The sequence below is a fragment of the Serinus canaria genome, chromosome Z, assembly GCF_022539315.1.
Source record: "Serinus canaria isolate serCan28SL12 chromosome Z, serCan2020, whole genome shotgun sequence".
Taxonomy (NCBI): domain Eukaryota; kingdom Metazoa; phylum Chordata; class Aves; order Passeriformes; family Fringillidae; genus Serinus; species Serinus canaria.
This window is the reverse complement of record NC_066343.1, coordinates 73,971,327-73,994,738: the sequence shown is the minus strand read 5'-3', so window position 1 is coordinate 73,994,738 and position 23,412 is coordinate 73,971,327. Positions and strand designations below refer to the sequence as shown.

The 23,412-nt window shown below is 40.0% G+C and overlaps 1 protein-coding gene across 3 annotated transcripts in view; it reads left to right on the top strand.

Annotated features, from left to right (window-relative positions):
- Window positions 1–289: 289 nt before the first annotated feature.
- The window catches only part of SMAD2 (SMAD family member 2), a 48,157-nt gene continuing 25,034 nt past the window's right edge, over window positions 290–23,412 (top strand). For all 3 annotated transcript variants that reach the window (XM_030237082.2, XM_030237080.2, XM_050986726.1), the window contains exons 1-2: window positions 290–424; window positions 11,370–11,660. In XM_030237082.2, coding sequence (XP_030092942.1) covers window positions 11,428–11,660 — 233 coding nt within the window. In that variant the 5' untranslated portion in view covers window positions 290–424; window positions 11,370–11,427. The remainder of the gene's footprint in view (window positions 425–11,369; window positions 11,661–23,412) is intronic.

The following is a 23,412-nucleotide window of genomic DNA, read 5'->3' as shown; positions in this document are numbered from 1 at the left end:
ACGCGCGCCGACCAGCCTCCCGCGACGGGCGCGCGCGCTGTGACTGACAGCCGATTCAACCAATGAGCGCTGCGACCTCGACCCGCCTCCCTTCGCCTCACGCCTGTTTCTTCCACTCCCCTTCCCTTGTCTTTTTTTTTTTTTAGCTCTGAGGGTACTCCATTGGCGATTCTGTATGCCAATTAGGGCCTTGGACCAATCGTAGTGCGTCTCTTTAAAGAGAAGATAAATGAGGCCAATGGTCGACCTCCCCGCCCAGCGGTGGGGGCGGGGCTGCTCGGGGGGCGGGCCCTCGGAGGAGGTAACGCTGAGGGAAGAGGCGGCGGCCGCACAGCACTCGGGGAGACGGAGAGGATAAGGAAGGGGAGAGGAGAAAGAAGGAGGGGAAGGAGCGGTGGCTCTTGGCGGATCCTGGTGGCTCCCGGTAGGTGCTGGTGGGTGCCGGGCCCGGGGTCCTGCCCCATGGACAGGGTCGCTCCGCCAGCGCTGCGCGGGCCGTGAGGAACCGTCCGGGCCTGGTCCCGGCGGGGCCGGGGGCTCCTCCCTACGCCCTCGCCCTTTTTGTTGTGGTGGGACCCGGGCTAGGTTATCCCGTTCCCGCCGGCATTATCCCCGGGCTGTGGTGGGAGGGCCGCGCTGTGCCGCCCGTGTGTGTGTCTGTGTGTGTGTGGGTGAGGGGAGGGAGGAATAAAGAAGTTGTGCCGCTCCCTCTCTCCCCCGCTCCCTCCCTCCATGTCCGGTGTGTTTTCCTTGCAGGGGTCCGCAGAATATCCCGAGCTGGATGGGATTCGCGAGGATCATCGCGTCCCAGCTCTTAGCGCTGCACAGGACACCCCTATATACCTCCTGGATGTGCAGTCGGGGTTAGGTGTGCGAAACTTCGTGGAGTTTTGGAGGAGAAAGTTAGGAGCGGTGTGGGGTGAGGAGTTGTGTTTGGGGCTAGGAGTTTGTGTTTGGGATTGCGAGGCCTCGCCTCACCCTTTTGTCCCCTCTCCTTGTCTGCAGAGCCGCGGGTGTAAAATACACACAGCCCACGTGAGACAGGACTCGAGATTACTGGTTTTATTCACGCCTTTAATGCTGCAGCAACTCGTGTGTTGTCAGAGGGCAGGGGAAGGTGGGATACTGGGGAGAAATTCCTCCCTGCGAGAGTAGCGAGGCCCTGACACAGGCTGCCCAGAGGAGCTGTAGCAGCTCCATCCCTGGGTATTGTTTGTAAACAAACACAACCTGGTAATGTCTCATTTGTCTCGATAAGTGCACAGAGGAAGCTCTGTCGTGATAAGGGTAAGTGGTTGGTGTTGTTGCTGCAGAGTTGCGGAGTTCCTGTTTGTAGGGGTTTTTTGGTTTTTTTTTCATTTTGTGGAGAGTGGAGGGGAAGAGAAGTGCAATGCAGCGTGGTCTTTTACTGTTCACTCTGGGGAAATAAAAGAATGGAAAAAAGCGTGTGAATGAGTGAAGAGCTCTTGTGATGATTGTGGAGAGCTGTTGAACAGCTGGGATTCAGGCTGCAGGCTGGTCTTGTGTCTCTTTGGGTGTCCGTCACAGTTTCTGACTGAGAAAAACCCAACACGTGCATTGTGCTCTTTTCAAATGCTTGTGGGTGGGATAGCATTAGGAAAAAGTTTGTGTACTGAGCCTACCAAAACAAGTGTCTCCAAAAACCTGCAGCCTGTGTATGTTGTGTGTGGAGCTCATGCTGTCACAGTCCAGGGGTATAAAGGGGTTAGATTCCATTGGTAGTGAGAGGTTTGTAATAACAGCTTGTTAGGAGACCGCAGGTAACAGCAGGTTTGTCTTTTCTCAAGTGTTCTGTCTTAGCCTGGAGAGCTGTACTTTCAAACTGATTCATGACATTACTTCTGTGGGGGCTGGCCTCTGCAGTGAGGGACTGATTAGTCGTTGCTCTTTCTCTGGGCTGGAAAAGAAACACCCTCTGGTTGAGGTGAGAGGCCAGCAGAGCGAGGTTGCTTGTTTAGATTTTCTCATGCTTTGTCGAGGTGTTGGTGTGTGAGTGGGTTGTGTGCTCCTTCTGAGGCACAGCTTTCAAACTTCTAACGTTTACAAGCTCTGGTGAATTCGGGGCGGGGGGATGAGAGTGTGAGTAAAGGAGGTGTTTGTGAAGTCCCTTCCCCCCTTTGCTTAGCACTCTCATGATGAAAGATAACATTAGTTACAAATGCCTTCAAGAAGTGGAAGGGGAGGGTCTTGTTTAAGGTGGTTTCCACTTGAAGATGAGTCGGAGCATATGTTGAACAGCATATTGGGGTGTTGAAAAGAGTAACCTGGCAGCTGATTGTTGTTCTGCAGTTGTGTGGGTCAGGTACACAGTCAACAAAAGGAGTGTAAGTGTTTGAAGATCCAGTTTTTTTTGTTGAAGAGGCTGGATGTGCATGATAGAACCTTGGAGAAGAATTCATCAGCTTTCCTGAGGTTTTGTTTAACAGTAAAAGAAACAGGACAATTGAAGCAATTGAAAAAATTAGGTTAAAGATTTGGTCTCTGAACTGTTCTCTTGTTTCCTTCCACCCAGCAGCTAGATTGACCAACAAAATCAAATAGCCTGGAATTGCACAGTGAATCTCCAAATGAAAGGCTCTCTCTGGGTCCTCCTCCATCTTCCTGTTTCACTTGATCTTTCAGAAGTCTCGAGCACCAGTTGATATAATTGAGTTTATTGGAGCTCAAAAAACCCTCCCTGCTACTGAGGGCAACTTTAAAAAACAAACCTTGTTTCCATCTCTCTAATCCCTTTCCCACAAAAGTACTGGGAGAACAGGCTTTGTAGTATGTTCTGGGTAACAATGAATCTGAGCTCTGCTTGAGACTGAAGCAAATTCCAAAGTTTTGTTTGTATAAAGAACAGTACGCAAAGTTTTAATTATTATAAAAAGTATTCCAGAGTTTTCAAATGTATTCAGTGCTGCCTTAATGGTTGTGCATGTAAATGCCCTGTAATTGAAAGCATCCATTTATGGGCCTGACTTGCTAAGTGAGCTGTAAATTCTGCTTTTCAGATTGGATTTAATGACTTTTATCATAAAGCCATAAACTGGTTGTGAACTGTGCCGAGAGGCAAACAATACCTAAGCTTACTTTGCCAAAATATTTGTAATTGTTGATTTGTTAAACTGAATTGCTGCAGGTCATGCGATGGGATTAGGTTTTTGTAATAGAATGGAGAGTACAGGCAGCCCTGTGCTCAATACTCTGTGGACTAGAAGAAATTGGCTACTGCAGAAAACCTTCCTAAACATTCCTCTACACTTCCAGTAACAGAAACTCCATTGCAAGCAGTAAGCCTTCATTCCAGATGACTTTTTACTCTTGATTGTGTGTTCGACAGCCACGGTGTGAAGGAAGGCCAAGCAGAGACTGCAAGAGGGGAGCTCCTGAGTCTCCCATCAGTTTAGTCTGGGGCTGGAGCTTGGTTTAAAACCCTGGAGCAATAGGAGATTAACGTCAGATACATAACATAATGGAACTCTGCTTATCGAGAGGGTGGGGGGCTGGCTTGTCTGAGGAACACTCGGCCTCTATTGAAAGTGAACTCGCATTAACTAATTGTTAAATGCAATTGTTTGGGCTTTAACAAAGTTAAAGAGCTGCTAAGCTATAAACTGAAACAGGTACCTAGGTAACTGATAGCAGCTCTGTGAATATTCCTGTCAAATTTAGCCCAGGAGTATTTATTTTCGAAAATAATGAAGCTGACGCTTGCCTGTTGCACATGGAAAATTTTAGTTAAAATAAATGAGGTGAGAAGGGCTAAACTGCTGTGTTTTGGAGTGCTTAGTCACTGCTTTTCTGGGGCTGTTAATGTCCTTTGATGTTGTTCTTAATACTGAATAAGTGGAAGAACTTTGCCTCTTTGTAGAGACAGGTGGATTGGCCAACTACAGTTGTGGTAGTTTTCCTCTTCTGCAATTTTAGGAGAGTTGCTAAAATACATTGAGCCCTACAGTAGTTTAATCAAAGGTCAATAAAATTAGCAACTCTTCTTTCTCATGTCTCCTGTTGCAGGCAATTTTAGTATGCCATGAGTGCATGTGTTAGATGGAGTGCTAATTTTTTAACAGTAATACCCCTTTTTGTTACTGCATTGGCTGCAATTTGAGGTGGCCCTTAGTAATTGAAGAAAAATCCAGCTTCCTAAGCTTTTTTAAGATCATGATCATGCTTGTTTAGTTCTATATATGAGAAATTTGAATTTTCTCATTTGATTCATAAAAAGACTTCATGGTGTGAGCGAGATACACAGTCATAATAGGTGACTAACTATTTTTTCAATGAGTATAGTTATGTAGAATTTCAAGATGCATTGCAATACTAGAGTGTGGTAAAATTAAAAATATGTGTAAATTGAGTCTCTGGATAGGCATGTTTCAATTTCTCACTCTAAAGCTGGCCCAGAGGAGGAAATCTCTTTGCTCCTTCTTCCCTCCAAGGTCACAAGCATCATGTCTTGAACTTCATCAGCCTGTGTCAGAGCGGAACCAGGACCTTGATCTTGCTGGCCAGAACTCCTTGGGATGGGAACTCTCCAGAGTCGCCTTCCCTGCTGGGCTGATTGGTTGAAAAGCTAAAATAAAGTCTGAGGGCATTACTTAGTAGGGCTGAACTCCCCTTCCAAAGGAAAAAAAACAAAACAAACCCTATCACCCAACCTCAGTAAGGGAATACTGCCCTACTCTGGCCTGAGTATGAATGAATGAGCCGTAAGAATGAGCACCATATCACTTTTTCTGATGGTGGTTCTTCAGAAAGGTGTCACAAAACTAGAAGGGCTTCCAAAAACTGCCTTTCAAGATTCCAGAAGGGCAAACAGACATGTTTGTAGGAAATGAAAGAGTTAGCCCTTCTGGAATCTTGAAAGGCAGTTTTTGGAGGAGTGGTGGGTGCGATAGATGCCCCTTGTCCTTTCCACTGAGTGATTTAAGCTAGAGCGTGTTCTGTCTCAAATACAAGAGATTGACTTTGATTTTAGTTTGAAGTTCATACTGAATTCAGGTGCATTTGTGTGCTTGGTGAAATTGATAAAGAATCTTTTCCAGATTCCAGGATTAATGAAAAAAACATTGCCTTTAAAAAAATCCCAAAAATGGGACTAAAATAGGGAGGAAATGAGCTTGTAGACTTTCTCTCAAATACCACAAATTATTTTCCTCGATCTTCTTTCCTCAGGAGCTTAACTTCTGTCCTCTTTATTTCAGAAGAGCTCTTGCAAATGAAATTCTTCTAAGCCAGAATACTTCTAGTAAAACCAGGAGAGATCAGATTTCTTTATTTCAAGTTTAAGATGAATAAGCAGACTGATATGAAATATGTTGCATAAGGCTTTAGAATAAATTAGCTAGAAATCACTTGATATTTTTGGTAGCACCAGTGTGTTTATAGTATGTTCCAGACACTCAGGAAAGGAAAATTTCCCTTGAAGATTTTAGTCTGCTAGTATGCTGCCCTTAAGGTTTTCTTCATCTTTTATGCTTAGTTATTGCTGGGATCATGGGCTTAATATTTAATACTTGTTCCAGAGAACCATAGAAGAATGGAATAATAGTAGACATGACTCAAACTTTGACTTTAGAAGTTGCCAACTATGACACTGTTTGACCAACTATAGAAACATGTGTGCATCAGGGAGCAGAGATATGCTGTGGGGGCAGAGATGAAACAAATACCACCAAAGTTAGGCAATTTGTAGCTCTTCCAGTCTTAATCTGTTGGGAGTAACAGCACATGCTCTTTGTGTTCCAGCAATCTAAAGGAACTTTTGTACCTTTCTGGGTAACAATGAGTACTCCCTTGAGTATCCATAGCTGCAGTTTGAAGGCACAGTCCAGAGATGGACTTGGGATGGAAAGGGCTGAAATGAAAGTTTTCTGCTGTGGAACACACTGCTGACTTGGTACTTCTAGCTCAGCTACAGTTGGGCTTGGAAAAGGATCTTGAAAACTCCCTACAGTTACTCACAAAGTCCCTGAATCTTGGTGTCTTGTAGTGAATATTGGAAGTAGTGCACAGGAAGGAAGAAAAGATCAGATTTAGGCCAGGCCATTGGGCCTCAGCAGAAGAGAGCAGAGGGGTCATGGTGTAAAGCGTCAGTGATTGTGAAGCACATCTGAGCTCCTTTTAAAAGCAAAGGCTCTGTGTACTCAGTTTGTTGAGAAGGTTGGCTGTAAAAGATGAGGGAATTACAAAAAACCACTTCAAGTAAGAGAGGATGTTACATATTCAGCATGTAGTTAATCTAAGGCCATTTTAACAATGTGGAAATGTTTCTAGTAGCATTGGTAAAGATTGTGTTCTGTGGGCATTTGGGAGAAGATCATGTTTTATTTTTTTTTTTAGTGGATGAAGAATGTGTACCAGGCAAAAATCTAGAGGAATGTTTTTATCAAGAGGCAAGTGTATGCAATTACTGTTCTTTAAGAGATCAAAGCTGCTTCTATTACTGTATCCATTTGAAGGTAAAAGTTATAAAGGATGAATAGAAATGGGATTTGCTGGTCAAAAATGAGCTTTAACAGTGACTCCTAAACCCATTGGTGTAAACAAGGTGTTTCTGATAACCATCTGGGTGGGTACAATTAGACCTAATGCAGGTCTAGGGATCCTTATATTTATTTGAGCTCCTGACAGATGTTCTGCAGCAGACGTGTGCACCCTGCCTTCTATCTCCAGTTCCTCATGAGATGTAAATTTCTGTCTTTGTACTTTATATTTAAATTGTAATGTTGATAGCTTTAGGATATTATGACAAAAGGGATAAGTGCAAAGATAATGTTAGGCTGATACATTTTTTTTTCTGTGGTCCTTAGATTAGTTCTTATACAGTGTCTTAAAGTACTTGTAGTTAATTTAATGGAAGAAATAAAGCTTTCAGGCTTGGCTTCTGTCCAGGGCAATGTCCCAAACTGTGAGCTGTGTTCAGGTAGTTTCTTTGGGAGGAGAGGCTGAGAGCCCTCTTATTTGAGGGAGGGACGTGATTCAAGTGTACAAAGTTGAGAAGCTTGCAGACCAGGTGAATGCAAGTAGTTCTTCATTCTTCAGCAGAGTTTTCAGTGGTAGAACAAGAGTGACTTTCTGAAACTAGGAAGGGAATAAATTAAATTACTAGAAGTAGTTCTTTTAACAGTGGGCACTTAAATACTAGTGCAGTCTGCCACAAGAGGTTGTGAAGGCATGTTCAAAAGGTGGTTAGATGGATTTGTGGACAGGAATTCCATAAATTTCCTCTGGTGGGAGTAAGTAGCAATGTAGCCTTTAATTTTGTAACAGTTTATATTGCTGAAGGATTCTGAGGACTGTAGAATACAGCTGGGTTCACATGCTTTCCTTGAGTAGCATGTCCTTTTGCCACCTTAGGAGCTTTTGGAGCACTAGACTGGATGCACCATGGCTGCTTTTTCATTGCAAAATCTCTGTTTATCCAAATTGCTCCTAATTCAGCCCACTCGTGTCTTGCATTTTGCACTATCTTCTCTAGGCTTGGAGCAGAGTGCCTTTTTTTCATAAATTAAGCTGGCTGAAATACTCTCATGTGAGTACTCTTCACAATAGGCTGAAGTATTAAGCTGAATGAAGTCCCTGTCCTACTTGTGTCACATTCTCTCTGCTCACCCTTTGAAAGATACAGGGTCACTACTGGAATAACTTACTGAAATTCTTATTGGTAACTCCTGGCAAATCACTGACATGGCAAAACAATAGCTAGAAGGAAGAAGTTAGTTTAAGCCTCCCAGACTCCTAGTCTGCAGCTGTGATGTATGTTGTGTTTTGGTTAAATAGCTGCTAAGCTGCAAAGAATCATTGTTAGAAAGGGCTCTTTAAATGTATCTCTTGGTCTTTTGGGGGTTTTACAGTTTATTTTCATGGAGGTAACATATAAATCTGTGCTTTCTGACATCTTCTGCAGAAGCTGGATGAGCTCACATCTGTAAGGCAACTGTATAAAATTAATTGTAGTATCTGGAAATTTCTGATTAGTTAGGTCTGAGCTTACAGTCATTTGGTAATGTAAAAAGAGATGTTTTAAAAAAATTATTTTCCTCTGAGTATGTCAAAATAAAGAGAGGGTTCAAGTGAAATGTATGGAATTTCTAAATTCTTTTGTGCCCAGGATTTAAGTTACTCAATGCATTTGAAGCAGAAAGGCAAATCTTTATTAAAGAAACACCAAATCACCAGAGAATACAGAAAATTTTATTTCATTGTTAGGGGAGAGAATACTGCAAAATTGAGCACCTCATCATAGGGAGTATTAAAAGCTGAAAAATTGGATAAAAGCATTGAGAATGTTTGGAGGGCCTGGAAGAATAGGCTCCAAAAGAGGCTATTTACCGCCTTGGTGATAAATGAGACCTTTCTGAAGTCTGTGTTTTATAAGGCTGACAGTCAAAGGACTATTATGTGGCACTGAAAGGTGTCAAATTTGAAGCTAAAGAACAGAAAATATTCAGATAAGGATAAGAATTGGTGTGTGGATCAGCAATGATAGTGGTACTTGATTGCCTACATCTGTCAGCCCTGAATTTAATATTTAGATATTATACATCAATTGCTGCTCTTTGAAACAAAGTCTTAAAGGCAAAGAGGTTGTCTCCTTTGTTCAGTCTTTCTGAATTTCTTGTGTGTGCCTCTGAAGCATCCAGTGCTGGCCTTGCTCAAAGGCTGAAGTATTTTTATAAAGCTCCTGGTGGCTGCTCCTCCTTGCTTTAGAAACCAAGTGTGATTCTTCAACCAGTGGAGGCCCTGCAAGCGTGCCTGTTTAATCTTTGGAGCTACTTGGTGTACTTATTAGGGGTCTAATGTGTCTCACTGCCAGGCCCTCAAATGGTTCAGAACATATCAGGCTGCTTAATTTGGCTTTGTCACCAAAATAAATGATTTAAATTAAAGCACATTTCCAGCTATGCAGTCAACACTAGTGCTGCACTTGAAGTCTGGGGCTGGAGTTCTCTTTCCACACTCCTGTAATTCATCTGACATCACTTGTAGTACATCAGTACCATGTGTGAGCAGTTTTTTAGCTTGAAAGAGAACTATCTTGGCAAAAACCCCAGATAATGGATGGGTTTTTACTCTTACCTAGCTGAATTTCTGTGGAAGAGCATTAGCACTGGTGCTGAGGTGGTGGTACCGCAGAAAGGAAAGGAAGGAGAACTGGGCTTCCTGTGGCAAAAAGCTGTTGTGTTGGCTTGACTCCTTTTCATACTGGACCTTGAGTGTCTGAATCAGTGTTTCATTAAAAAAATAAAAGTGAATTGACAACATTTTTCTTGTTTGCTGTAACCAGGCCTCCAATGCAATGCTCAGCAAAACTTCAGTTGGAGTTATTTGGGACAATCCAGTAATAATTTAATGATTCTGGAAGAAGAAGATTTCTTTATAGTCTTGTGTGAAAATGAGAGTTTTATCTTTTTACCAGGGCTTCAATGGACAAAAAATGTGCAACAGTTTAAAACTCAGACAGGGTTGATCTGGATTGGGTATAAGGAAGAAATTGCCTCTGAAGGTGGTTAGGTCCTGGCACACGTTGCCCAGAGAAGTTGTATTTGCCCCGTCCCTGGAAGTGTTGCAGACCAGGTTGGATGGAGCTCTGAGCAGCCTGGGATAGGGGAAGGTGTCTCTGCCCATGGCAGAAGGTGCAACAAGATGATTTTTAGCAGTCCCTTCCCAAAACACTCAGTGAGTCTGTGATTTAGGATGGAATATTTTCAATGGCTTGCATAAAATTATCAGTGTTGATCTTGCTCCCTGTTAATTAAAACTTCTGTCTCCTTGACCCCAGAAAACTACTTTGCTTGCTTCTGCTGTATTTTTGGGTGCTCTGAGAAGCTGGTTTATGGAGGTGTAATTTATTTGAAACTGAAATGTCATGCCTACTGAATGTTCTGTTTTGTGGAAGTTGCAAAGTTATGTTTTATATTACCTGTAGAATATAATCTAGTGTTTGTTGACTTGGCTGTCACTGAAACTGCAAAAATGTGACAAGGCATAAATTAGCCATGAATGCTGTAGCCTGAAGTACCTTGGATCATGCTGTTGTGCAGGCGGGAGACTTCAGTAAGATGAAGTTGGTACATTTTGGATGGATGTGGGGAGTGTGCCTGTACAGGCTGGAGAAGCACGTAAGCTGCCTGCAAAGCTCCAATCAAATAGCCTGAAGGTAGTGTTAGCTTTTAGCTAAAACAAGGTATTTTCAGCTGACTGAACTAACTTACAGGGATTGAGAATATGGGAACTTTCTGGAGTTCAAATACCCATTTGCTGCCTGGAAATAGGATCATTTTTGACTTCAAAGCTGTGCTTCCATCCAAAGGACCTTTAATGTCCTTGAGCAATTTCTAACAACTGTCTGCCTGTTGATTTCAGGTATTTTATTTTAATGCCTAAAACCAGCCTAATGGAAGCTGCAAAAGCAAGATGCTTTTTTCTAAGTGGCTATAATTTCTCTTTTAAATGAATTGAAGTGCATATTGCAGTGAATGCTAAACATAGCTCCAGTTTCAGAATACTTTTTAATATTTTGTTTTATATTAATATCCTGATCAGGTAGTTATACTGAATGAAAGGCTTTTAAAATTGAAAACAGACAGTTCTACTACCCTGATGCCTACTAACTAAGATTCTAACTGTTCCTTTAGTGAATTTGATTTTAAAAGCATTGATTTTAAGGGCTGCCATTTTAGAGGATTTATTATATGTAGGCCATTGAGTTTTAGAGGGTAACAGGCTTATTACTTGACTTAGGGGGAATTTGAAATTGGTCTCCCCATGCAAAAAAATTGGTAGTTATTTAAAACATGACAAAATGAAAAAAGGTTTATGAAATGGCTGGCTGTTGGAAGGTTTCTGTCAAGCCATAATGACTAAATCACCTTCCGAACACTATTTCATCTGCTAAATTAATTTGGAGATGGGCAGAACAAGCATATATATGTATGCAATTTGTCAATCACTTGGGGAAAATGTTAATAAATTACTTAAACCAGCTAGCCTAGGTACAAATCTAGATTTCAGTTACTTTCTGTATTTGGTAAAATTTGCTTTAGTCAGGAAAGACTTGAGAAAAAAATTTTTATTCCAATAGTAATCTTGGTCTGTGTTAGCTGTTGAAGAGTCTACAGGAAACTTGATCTTTATTGATGAAGTACCTAACTGTGATACAGACTGCTTAATCAGACTACTTCTGAGCTATTGCTTTTTTTTTTTTTTTTTTTTTTTTTTTTTTTTTTTTTTTTTTTTTTTGCCTGGGATGCAGTGTCCTGTGGCATTTGGCAGTGAAAGGTCCTAAAGCAGACGCATATTTGTTTCATGTGAAACCTCAGTGCTAACGTGTCTCTTGTTTTGGTTTGTGTTTTTAGGGATCTAAGGGGGAATCTCCGATTCATTGCTTGCTGAGTGTCCTGTCTGGTGAAAGTCATGTCCATATTGCCGTTCACTCCACCGGTTGTGAAGAGACTACTGGGGTGGAAAAAATCTGCTGGTGGCACTGCAGGGGCTGGTGGTGGTGAGCAGAATGGTCAGGAGGAGAAGTGGTGTGAGAAAGCAGTGAAAAGCTTGGTCAAGAAGCTAAAGAAAACAGGACAGCTGGATGAGCTGGAGAAGGCAATTACCACTCAGAATTGCAATACAAAATGTGTAACAATACCAAGGTAAGTGCTATTGTATTTGAAATTGTTAGAGCCACTTAGGAAATGCCTAAATGATGCTCAGACCTTCTGTGAACAAATGACTAAAAAATAGTTGCATGCTTTTGATTCTTTAAAATTATTTAAAACCTCTATTGGATTAATATGGTGCTTGCTTATAATGGCATCACATGCTTTGGGAAGTCACAATTTCGTTACATTTCAGTTTTCATTGATATGTAGGATCCTGTTTTTGTGTATTCTGATGATATCTAACACTGGTCTTAGTTTGTAGCACTGCCTTATGCTTTTTTTTAATAACCCTGTCTATACTTGGGGAGGGAGGCATGCTTGAGCCAACACTTTTACTTGAAAACATACCAAAACACTAGTTTTTCCTTGGTCAACACTTCAGTAATCTAATTATTTTCAGTTGTATCTGCTAGCTTAAATGCCACAAGCTGCCTCCATTCTCCCTTTTGAAGGGAAATTTTATCTTTGGAGGCAGGTTGTCTGAAGACCAGTTTATTTACTGTAATTATTGTTATTGTTTAATGAAAACATTTTTTACTTAACTTGGGGTGTTTCTAGAACTGCTCTTCTGATAATGTAAAGATTTAGATTAACAACTTGCATTCTACCCCTTTGACTTTCCCAGCTTAATTCATAGCAACTGCTGTGCGAGAGCAAGGGTTATGTTTGTAAGTATAATGCAGTCTGCTCTTGATTCATGTTGCCCTGAAATCCCACTGGGGTGCCTGGGCAAGCTCATTGTGTGTGACAGAAGTATCAAATCATTTCACAGGTGTGTTTTTCCCTGAAAAAGTTAGAGAATTTCACTTTTCACTTGACACTAGAAGTATTTATAGGGGAGAGGAACTACATCTGGTTTATGAACTTCATTTCTGTGTTAGTGCATTCATCCTAGTTACTTTTAAACTTTGTATTAATCATAGCCCAAGCTAGATATGACTGGTGTCACTAATGATTCCATATATCAAATGTGTTGTAGCTGTTATCTGATAATGGTTTCAGCATTCTGTTTTCGATTTGACACAACTATCTAGGAAAGTCATGAGTATACCCTGAATAAATGACTATTTTAATTCTTATTTTTCTCTTTTGTCTTCATATTTTGTTTCTAATGCTGCCCTCTGCTTGTATTTTTTTCCCTAGAACATACCCAAAAATTTCTGGTTTTGCCTTCTGCTTTTTCCTTTTGCCAGATGGAAACAATAGATTAAAAAATATTAGTGCTTTCTTGTCTTAGTGTTTTATCAGCAGACTAAGATTGGAGCCTGTAAGGTTTTATGTTTCTTGAGATGACTCTGTGTATTTAGCAAGTCCTTACTGAGACTGAGGTGAGGTGCTTAATTGGAAGTTGTTTCATATGATACAAATTAAACACACTTGATCTAAAAATGTGTACCTAGGTTCTAGAGCTCTTAGATTTTGTAGTGCCCTCCTGCAGGGATACTGGAGGAGTAGATATTGCTATTTCAGAAAAATAGATGTCTACAATGAATTTTGTTAGAAGATAAAAACAGTATTCTAATTCATCATTATTTTTGGGTAGACTCTGGTCTACTCATAGTAGAGTATGCTTGCATGACCTTTTGTGCTAAAGCGGACACAATAAATAATTCTTTAAAATGGAATGCAAATATTCTGTGACTAGCAGTTCTTGCTGTTCTCTGTCCTCCACTCAGCTGTAGAACCTGGATTTCCCTCTGGACCTGGATTCCACTCTTGAGTACCTTAGGCATAAGTCAGTTGGTATTAGCTATTATACAGGGCTTAATTTTAAATTTAAAAATTGTGTTGGCTCTAAGGGGCAGGGTGATATCAGGGCTGCCAGCAGTGCCATACAGAATTTTTTAATTTCATAGCTGGGTTTTGTATTGTTGATATTACTTCACTTTGACAGCAGTATTTTGGGTTCCCAAGAAATAATGAATGTCAACTCCGTACTGTAATGACTTCTTGGAGATTCTGTTCTTGGATTTAGTAAGTTAATGAAACCACTGCTTGAGACCCAGTTTAATGAATGTCTTAAAGATCTGCAGATCAGCAGGGATAAATAATAAAATGCTGAATTTGAAACTTTTTTTTCTTACTAGTCAGCAGGAAGTTTGTGGTGCCAAGCTGCTGAGATGCAGTTCTGATGTGACAGCTGGGCTAGCTTTCCAAATGTTGTTCTCCTCAGGGAGGGTTTTTGTGTGTGTTGGTTTTTTTAGTTAGCTTTAGTTCTACTCACTACTGTTTTTAATTTGGTGCAGATATCGACAACTGTCGTGGGATGCTTCTGTTTGTCACTGTTGCATTATTCCTTAAAAAAAAGTTTCAGTTGCAGTTGCACAAGTTTCTGGTCCCCTGGGAGATTTCCAGCGGTTTGATACAGTGTTTAACTATAGTATACTTTTTCATCATTGAAACCTAAGCTTCCAAACTCCCACAGACTTTCACAAAACTGAGAAGCAGCTTGAACAAAAGTTGTATTAAATCACCTACTCAGAAATCTGCATTTCTTACTGTGTGTCATTGATAATTGTGCTGAATCAGGTTTATTCTGCTCCTGTGCTGTTTGTCAAGGTGACTGCACACTAAGGGAGGCTGATCCTCTGTGTACTACACAAAAGCTGCTCGTGTGGTAATTAACACAACTTCTTACGAGACTAATGGATGTTCTGAGAAAGCAGAAGCAAACAGATGGAGTGGGTGTTGGCATTGCACAGCAGGACTGCTTAGCTCTTCATAAGTGGGTCAGTAATCTAGAGCAGAGGCTAAATAAGTACAGAGGTCCTTTTGACACTAGCCCTCTAAGTAATTTGTAGTTATCTTGCTGAATCCTCCCAGCAAGCCAGTGGGATTCTAATCACATAATCCTTGTGTATTCTGAAACTAAATGTTGGCACGTGAGTTCACTTTTCTAAAATACAAAATTAATTTGGTGGTATTTAAGAGCTTGTCTTCATACTCTCTCATGCAGTTTTGATGTGGGCGGAAGATGCAGTCAGTGGAGAAACATTGTGATCATCCTTCTTCTAATGGAGCAGTTTCTTCCTTCCTAGCCTGGATTATTCTTTTGAATCTCAGAATCCTAGATTAGTTTGGGTTGAAGGGAACCTTAAAGATCATCTAGCTCCAACTCCCCTGCCATGGCCATGTGCAGAGGCATCTTCCACTAGACCTGGTTCCTCAAAACCAAATCCATAAATGCTTTGTAACTAGTGGAGGCTGAAATCCAAGCATTTAACAAACCAAACCATGCCATGTAGTAAATAATCAGCTGGCATATTGTCATATCTTTGGCATATAGTCTGGCATTATAGTCTTATATTTGTTATTTAAAAAGTTGTTTCAGTGGTAACAGCGCATAGAGTTGGAATCTAAAGTATGAAAACACAACTAGTTTCAGCATCCCAGTATTTTGGTGTGATCAGCTGAGTCATTCTTCTGTCTTTAAAAGAGTACAGATATGCTTCATGCCTTATTTCTGCTTCTTTTAAATGGGACCACAAAACAGTTGCTTTTGTAAAGTGCCTTATAATGTACAACTAGTAAAAAGAGTTTGGTTGGGTCAGGCTTGGAGTAATATTGATCTGGACTGTTGTAATTACTTTATTTTCAAAATTGGAAACACATTTAAAAGAACAAAACCAAACCAAAACCTGAGGGAAGGGAAGCATTGAATTTGGAAAAAATTTTGTTGACATTAATAGCAGTAGTCATATTACAGTTATTAGATATAGTTGGTTTTGATACTGTATGTGGAACTGTAGTTAACATTTGACTCTCAGCTTTAATTGGAGGCCTTAGTTCTTGCAGAGGAGATAAATTTTACTGCTGCTTTGTATTAAATTGCATCACAAAAGTAGAGCAATGTTGAAAGTTGATGGAGAGCACTCTGACAGATTTTTGGCTGAAGAAAGGTTTAAAAACCCAGCTTTCTCAAGTAGTAGTTCAGAGAGTCTCTGCTGGGGTGCTGGTACCATGCAGGTGCCTCAGAGTCCCAGGTGAAATGCAGCAGTTGCTTCCAGAGCAGAGCAAGGGCTAATACTCTTGTCATGCTCTTGCTCTTCAGCCTGCTTTGCCATTGCAGTTTTAGTGTTATCTGGTCTTAACACGTGCTTTCCGTTCCTCATGTTTAACATGAGGAGAGTTTCTCTGTGCCATGGTTTTTAAAAGCTTATTCTTGCTTGTTTTTTTGCAGCTTCCCAATTTTGACTTGGAGAGTGAGAGTAAGAATGTAGATGATCTATGGAATTTGCAGTCCCTAGTTAGATTTCTAAAGCACCTGGCTTCTGCTTCCGATATGAGCTGAATTCTGAATTTTTGAACCATTCAGAATTAAAGAGAAAACCCTACAATGGGTTCCACGGTTTTGGGAATGTGGAAGATAGTGAGAGAGTGTTGGGAATGCGAAGCACACAGTCAGAAACAAAGTGATTGGTTGGAATTACTGATCAACTTCATTAACGTTGATGGTGCTTTGAGTTTTTTAAGAAGAAGTAGTAATATTTCAAAAATTTTAAAGCCATACTTGTATGGCTTTCACTTCATGCAATAGTAAAGGCTGGTAATTTTTTTAACTGCTCCCATGGAATTGGTTATACCCTGATTTTTTTGGGAAATAAGGTGTTGTTATTTAAGCATTGCATTCAGAATACCTTTCTGATATTCTTTCCTAAAAAATGTAAAAACACAGTAGCATGCATTGATTGCAGATTGCATCTGAAGGCTGTAGTGTTTTTGGGTTTGATTGTTGTTTGGTTAGGGCTTTTTTTGTGAAATAAATATCCGTGTGACTTGTGAGCCTAAAAGACTGCTCTTGATGCTAAAGTGAATAATGCTATTAACACAACTTCTCTTAGGCTTGCTTAAGAGAAGTATCCAGGAAATTAATCCAGTATATCTTAATTTTGTGGTATTTCTGATGTACTCTGCAATGCTTCAATACTTTTAAAACTGCAGAATCTGATGAAAATTTGTCAAATGCATGAAAACAAGGCCATTTGACTAGATTAAAATACTTTGAAGGAAGTATGTTTCTCTATTATATAAATGTTATTCCTTTGGTTGCTTGCCCCACAGCCCTTTCCTCATTCCCTACTGAATAAGACCAGGGGCCTAGGCATGGCTTATGGCACATGTTAAAATTGTTTTGTGGATGTTGGCTCTCTTTATGAGGTACTCTGAGCCTCCGAACAGGGAGCATATGGGTGCAGATCACAGTGTCTACACAAGAATTAACTGCAGGAGTACACGGGCAAAGAAATACCCTGTTCAAAGATGGGGAAACTGGTCTGGAACTGCTGTTTGAAAACAAATCTTTTAAAATTATGCTTTTTTGATGCCTATTTTTTTTCACATAACTGAGTAAAAAGTAAATTTAGGTGTAAAGAGCAAAGTTTTATTGAAAAGTCAAACCATCTACCAGTTAGCATGTTTTCCTGAATTTCTTGGGGATATTTGTCAGGAAAGTGATCACATGGCTGCATCCAGTAACCTAGTTTTAGGAATACTTTTGATCACTTATAGAGCAGAGTTGTCAGGCTGATGCAGCTTCTAGAATAGATTGTTTTCAGGCTTTAATATCTTTCCCCAAAACAGGTTACTTCAGAGGTGAGCACTATAGGTACTCCTTAGTTCCTTATCAGGTTAAAGCCATAGGACACGGGTGATTTCAGCAATTAAACTGGAGAGCAGGGAAAGTTTCTCTGGGAACTGTTCTTGGAGAGTTCCCAACATCTGTTAAGCTGTGAGCAAGTTAGTGAAGAGAACAGTGGTAGGCACTTGAGTTGGCATAGTAGAGTCTAAAATAACATTGCAATCCAGACAGAGGTAAAGTGTGTTTTCCCAGAGAGAAAACTTGGCACTTTCTGATAGTTTGTAGCAGAGGTGGGATAATTCACTATTCAAGATGGGGATGGACAGTTATTCTTAAACATAGTTTAATATGTAAAAAATGTCCTCAAACCATGTAGTGTATCTTAGTCTGGATGCATTCAGTTGGATGTAAATGAAGATGCGTGAAAACTACAGTTGAAGATCTTAAGCTTCCAAAAATATGTATAGATATTTAAGCAATGCTTCAAAGTTCACTAAAGTATTTTTTTTTTCCTTGCTGAGATTACAGGAATAATATGCTTGTAAATTGTTTGTTGATAAACTGACTCCCTTTTCTCATGACAGGATTATTGAGGATGAAGCAGACCCCCCTCTGTTTTTCTCTTGTTGGAATTTCAATAAAAACATTCTTTAGAACAAAGCCAAAGAAATCTTTTCTGGAAGTATAGCAAGAAACAGATGAGATTTTGGGGGATATTGGCCAAGATTAGCTTCATAATCTTGTGCTCCTCCTTATGATATTTGGTGCTGTGAGTACTTTGGATATGTTCATTGGAAAGGTATAGCAGGAGAATCAAACTGCCCTTATTCTGCGTCCCATAATTATGGTGGAACTTAAATATTCTTCTCTGTAAAAGACTAAAGGATGTGGTTATAGACAAGGATGCTGTCCTAATTATGTAAAATGACATGTTCAAAGTCTAGGCCACAAAACACCTTTAGATGCATGGACATACTGTGGGAAATAAAAATTCACATGAGGTTTAACTTCAAGGCTCCCTGGAACTTTATGTCTAAACTAGAGTTTAGCAATTAATATGGCAATATTGGTAATGTTATCATGTTAAATACTGTTATTCCTTTTTAACTCTTTCAATATAATTCCCACATTATAGTCTAAAAGCAGATTTTGTTAGTTTTCTCCTATTTGATTAATGATGTTGCTTTATTTCATGTGTGGAGTAGGATGCAGGATTGATATGAGCACAAGGTAATGCTTTTTTTTCTCTAATAGCTTTGTTTTCCCCTACTGCCACTTCTTACTGGAATAGTCTCTCTTCAGGGATACCTGAGAGCTTCTTCAGGTACCTTAAATGGACTACAAGAAAGGGACTTTGGACAGAAGCCTGGAGTGACAGGACACAGGAAATGGCTTCCCACTGCCAGAGGGCAGAGTTTGATGCGATAGGGAGAAGGAATTGTTCCCTGTGACGATGGGGAGGCCTTGGCACAGGTTTCCCAGAGAAGCTATTGCTGTCCTTGGATCCCTGGAAGTGTACAAGACAAGGTTGGACAGGGCTTGGAACAACCTGGAATAGTGGAAGGAGTCCCTCCATGGCACAGGGTGGAATGGGATGAACTTTTTACTGAAATAAAGAATAGCAATTGTGTTCAAGTGTAATTCAGTGAGGTTTAATTACAAATACTAAACATAACTGTTAGCTTGTTTTGTGGCACAGCTGTGGCTGGTGGTGAGGGCTGAATTGCTGTAGCTGAGGTTAAGCTTTAGTGTAGGCATAGCTCAGGTTACAGCATCTTACAATGATGTCATCCTGAAAAAGGAAGTCTTAGAGTATTAAACAAAGATACTTAGGGCTGCCAGTTTTAAGCTCGTGCAATTCAGGAAGCCATGTGACTTACCCACATAATTTGTTAGAGTTGGTGTGCCAAGCAGAGAGTATTGGCATGTCATTTGAGCTAGGTCAATGTATAAAAATACAAATGTAAAAAATACTTAGCAAGTAACAAAATGCTATATAGTTCAAAGGAGCTTGTCTATCAAGTCAGAAAGAAGAAATGTTGAATTTTGAGGATTACATTGTACACTAACTGGAATTCTGGATAAAGGCTGGGGAAATGTGGATTCTGGCCTTGGATTTCCTGCCTTTTCCCAGGTAACCTAAGTTTCTAATTTGCTGTTAATTTTCTCTCTCTAAATGGAGATATATTTTTTTAAGGATTGTAATAATGCCACCCTCACTGCTGTAAGGCGTATTAAATGTTTAGAGAGTAAGCTTAAAGTATTTTTTGCTGTTGGAGTATCAGTGATGTGGAAGCAAATTTGGGGATGAGAATGTGAGTGGTTAGGATTTGTGAAAGTTCTTTGTTTAAGTTGATGCTGCTCTTCATTAGGATTGCCTTTATGGTAAGAAGCAGGAAAAGTCTGAATCAAAAATAAGTGTTAAAGTAAGTGTTAAAGCTTGCTTGATTTTTTTTTTTTCTTTTTTTTTTTTTTTTTAATTTTCAATATGCTTTAATTGTCAGGTTAACAACTGATGCTGAGGCATCAGTACAAGTAAACTTGTGTTTACTTTAGCAACTTACCTGCACAGTAGGTTCTGGTAGAAAAATCTGACTAAGAAGAGTAGTATCTGCATCTTGACAGTTCATGCTGCCATTCAGAAGACATATTAGTCACTCAAAAAATACATGGTGACTGTGCTTTTTTTGTCAATACTGAGCCCCAAATTATCTCATAAATAGTTATTTTTTCTCCAATAAAGGAATCAGTCTTTACCCAGCCCCATTTAGTCTATGCTAAACTATTCCCTATCTTGCTGTGGTAACTCATGCCTTTATAGCTGGCCAGCTATTCAGTGTGGTGAAGATTCCTCTCCTCATTATATTCTTCTGTAGAAGTCAGTCATTTTAGTTTTCTTGGTACTGTAACAAAACACCTGAGTGCTGTTTTTACTAGTGTGAATGTTTTATGACAACCCACCCAATTTTACATGAGAAACTTCCCAAATATGTTGCTCAGGCTGTTGGGCTAGGAGGAATTTATAGGCTAAACAAGATACTGCAGTTCCTTTACTGCTGCAGCTTTGAACACAAATAGCTGTTTAATAGGCTCCCTACTGATTTAATCCCACTTGTAATGTACACCTGCTAATTTAATAAAAGTAATTTCCCATGTCTTGTTTACTACTTGGGGTTGGTTTTTTTGTTTTATTTTTTTTTTTTTTCCCACTTAATCTGACTCAGTAGCACTGCTGATTGGTAGAAAGCTTCTAAAATTTACTGTGTACAATGCCATAGTCTCATGAACAGCTTTCTTTGGTTTCTGTCATGTTGCATTGTTTGAAGCCGACTGGCAGGATAGAGGAGAACAATCGGGAGCTGGAGTAAGTTCACATCTCGCTGCATATGCTTTAGCATTGGCAGAAGAACAATGAGGTTGGGGAAATCCCCTTGAACAAGCGCTGCACAGTAATCTGACTTCAGCATTTGTGCAGAAAAGATCCTCCAAACTGTGGCTTTTCATTACAAAATGTACAAGCAAGTCTTAGAACTAGAGCTGAGAATTTTCATTTAGGATCTTCACTCATAATTGTAGGTAGACAGGCCCCTTTTTTAGTTCTTGGTTTGTTCTTTTCTTGAGTACTGGATAGAGAAAAGCTTGGTGCAATTGAAGCGTACTCAGTGTAGCTTAAATGCAGAATTTCCAAGTTACTGTTTAGGTCAGTTAGTGAGTGTACCTCCCAGAACTATCTTTACTTCCCCTTAGTTTTTTGGAAGGCTTCAAGTTGAGTTTCTCTAATACTTGAAAAATATTCAACCCATGCTGTAGTTTTGAAGGTTTGAACATGAAGAAAGGCTTGTACCAACTGATGTAGAATCTTGCAGCTTTGTGGCACAGAAAGTTGTGCTTGAAATGGTTTTTGAGTTAGGTGTTTGGCTGAAAAAGCCTTGTCTCTAATAGGCTACTCAAATGTTCATCTCATGGACTCCAACTACATTTTTCAGGAGTGGCTTCTGAACCTTGCAGTGTTTGCATAACCTGCAGCAGCACAGCCTCCAGTCATGCAAGCTCACTGATAATTCTTTACTTTCTTTATGTCATAAATATCCTCTTCTGCTGCTGTGGGAGGAACTTGAATATAAACTGAACAGCTGTACCAGGGAAAGGAATTCACATGTGTCCATAATCATGAATTCCACAAAACCAATAACAAAAATGCTTTTTCAATTCTTTTGCATTTTAATTTTGAATGCTCTGTTTGTTCCATGTACCTGTCTTGCAGATTGATATCTTGTCTAAACACAGTTAATACCCAAAAATTTACTTCCAGTGTATGTCTCAATTAGATGAATGTAGGAGGAAAACAGAAGGGCTCTACCTAGTGCAAGCTGCATTAATGGCAGTCATTTAAAAATTCTGTAATTATTTTTGCTGATGGGAAGACATTTTTACTGGAGTTGAGTGCCGATGTGTTTGTTGATCCTCTGGGAGCCCCTTGATGTTTTAGCCAACAACCACAGACATTCCAAGAAGGATTTAAGCAGCTTTCCTCCCAGTAAAATCCATGTATTTGTTAACTTAAATGTTAGTGTTCCTTGAGCCTTTGAAACTCTCATGTTTTTGCTGCCATATGACAGAGAGAGAGAGCAGGGTAACTGCCATCTCAGCAGAGGGCAGGTGGTGGTAGATCAGGGCTGACTTCTGGTAGGTGGAGTGAGGAAAAGAAACTATTGGATGTCCTGGGAAAGTGCTTTACCTGTTAAGCAATTGGATATGAGGCAAGAGCACTTGTGGGCACAGTCTTCAGATGCATGCTGTGGGTGTGGATCATGAGCAAGATGTCAAAGACTTCAGGACTTGGCCAAGGTCTTAACACATCCTTTCTGCCTAAGCTCTAGTCAGCAAAGCTCAGGAAGTAACTAACTTCGGTTCTTATTCTAGAGGTCTCCTGCATATTCCAGTTTTCTGATGACAGTATCTGCTGTAGGGTCCCATGTTCTCTTCTGGGCCTAAGGAGAGTAGAGGCTTCAGTAGTTAGGCACCTTGGCTATTACCTTTTTAAATTGTGTCTTATGAAAAGCATATGAAGTATTATAATATCTAAGCAAACATGCAAAGTGCATTTTAAAAATAATGTTTTATTTATTTATTCTATCTGAACAATGTATCTCTTCAAGGCTTTTTATGGCTTCCTTGCTAGTTACGAATTTTCTTTATTTTCATCATGAAATATGGGCATTGTCAGTGTTACTGAGGGCATTGTCAGACATAACTTTGTATTTTTTTTGGCAAAAAGTGATGTCACAAGTACCATTCATTTCTCAGCCACAATGTGTTGCTTGGGGAAGCTTTCTCTAAGCCTCAAACTTTAACTTCATTTGAAATTACTTACAGGAAATGTTTCTAAGCTATATAATAGTTGGTATTTTTTTATATTTTCATAAAGACAGTCTGTTGTTTGGGATGTAGATCAAGGTCAGTGCATTCTCTGCTTCACCAGTTTTCTGACAGGTGTGCATATCTTGGGCTGAAGCAGGAATTCTGGTGGCCTGCCTGCATTGAGCATTTCATAGCATATAACCTCTGTTTTTCTTCTTGGGTTTCTGAGATGGGTGTGTAGTTCATTGGGGCTGTCCAGAGGAAAGTTCAGTTTGAAATGAGGTATTTAAAGATCCTGTAACTGTTGTTGCAAGAGTAATCTTTTTGCCAAGGTAACATCCTTTTTGAGGACTGTGGACAATTAACTGGAAGGGCTAATCTCTCCTGTCACAAATACACAGTAGTTTGAGAAGGTTAATCAAAACATCTCATGTTTTCTCAGCTGTCTGTCAGCTGCAAAGCAGCCCACACAGGTGGTAGCATCAGCCACTCACCCACTTGGAGGATGACAGAGTCCTCGAGAAAAATTACTTGACTTGGCCCTTGCTTGGTAGCTGTACCTGTTAGCTTGTGGGGAAAGCTTTCACCACACCTACTGTGACTAACAGTGGTTAGAGAACTTGAGATAATGGTAATTTTTTAATGTCTGTTGGGAGTATGATCTTCTGTGAGATTTGTCTGCTATTAACAAAACAATTTGTTGTGGATATATCAGCCAATATTGTGATGGATAGGACTTCATATACAGATACTTTGTCCTTGGATATTTCTGATTTTCATGTCTGTAAAGAACTGTACAGCATT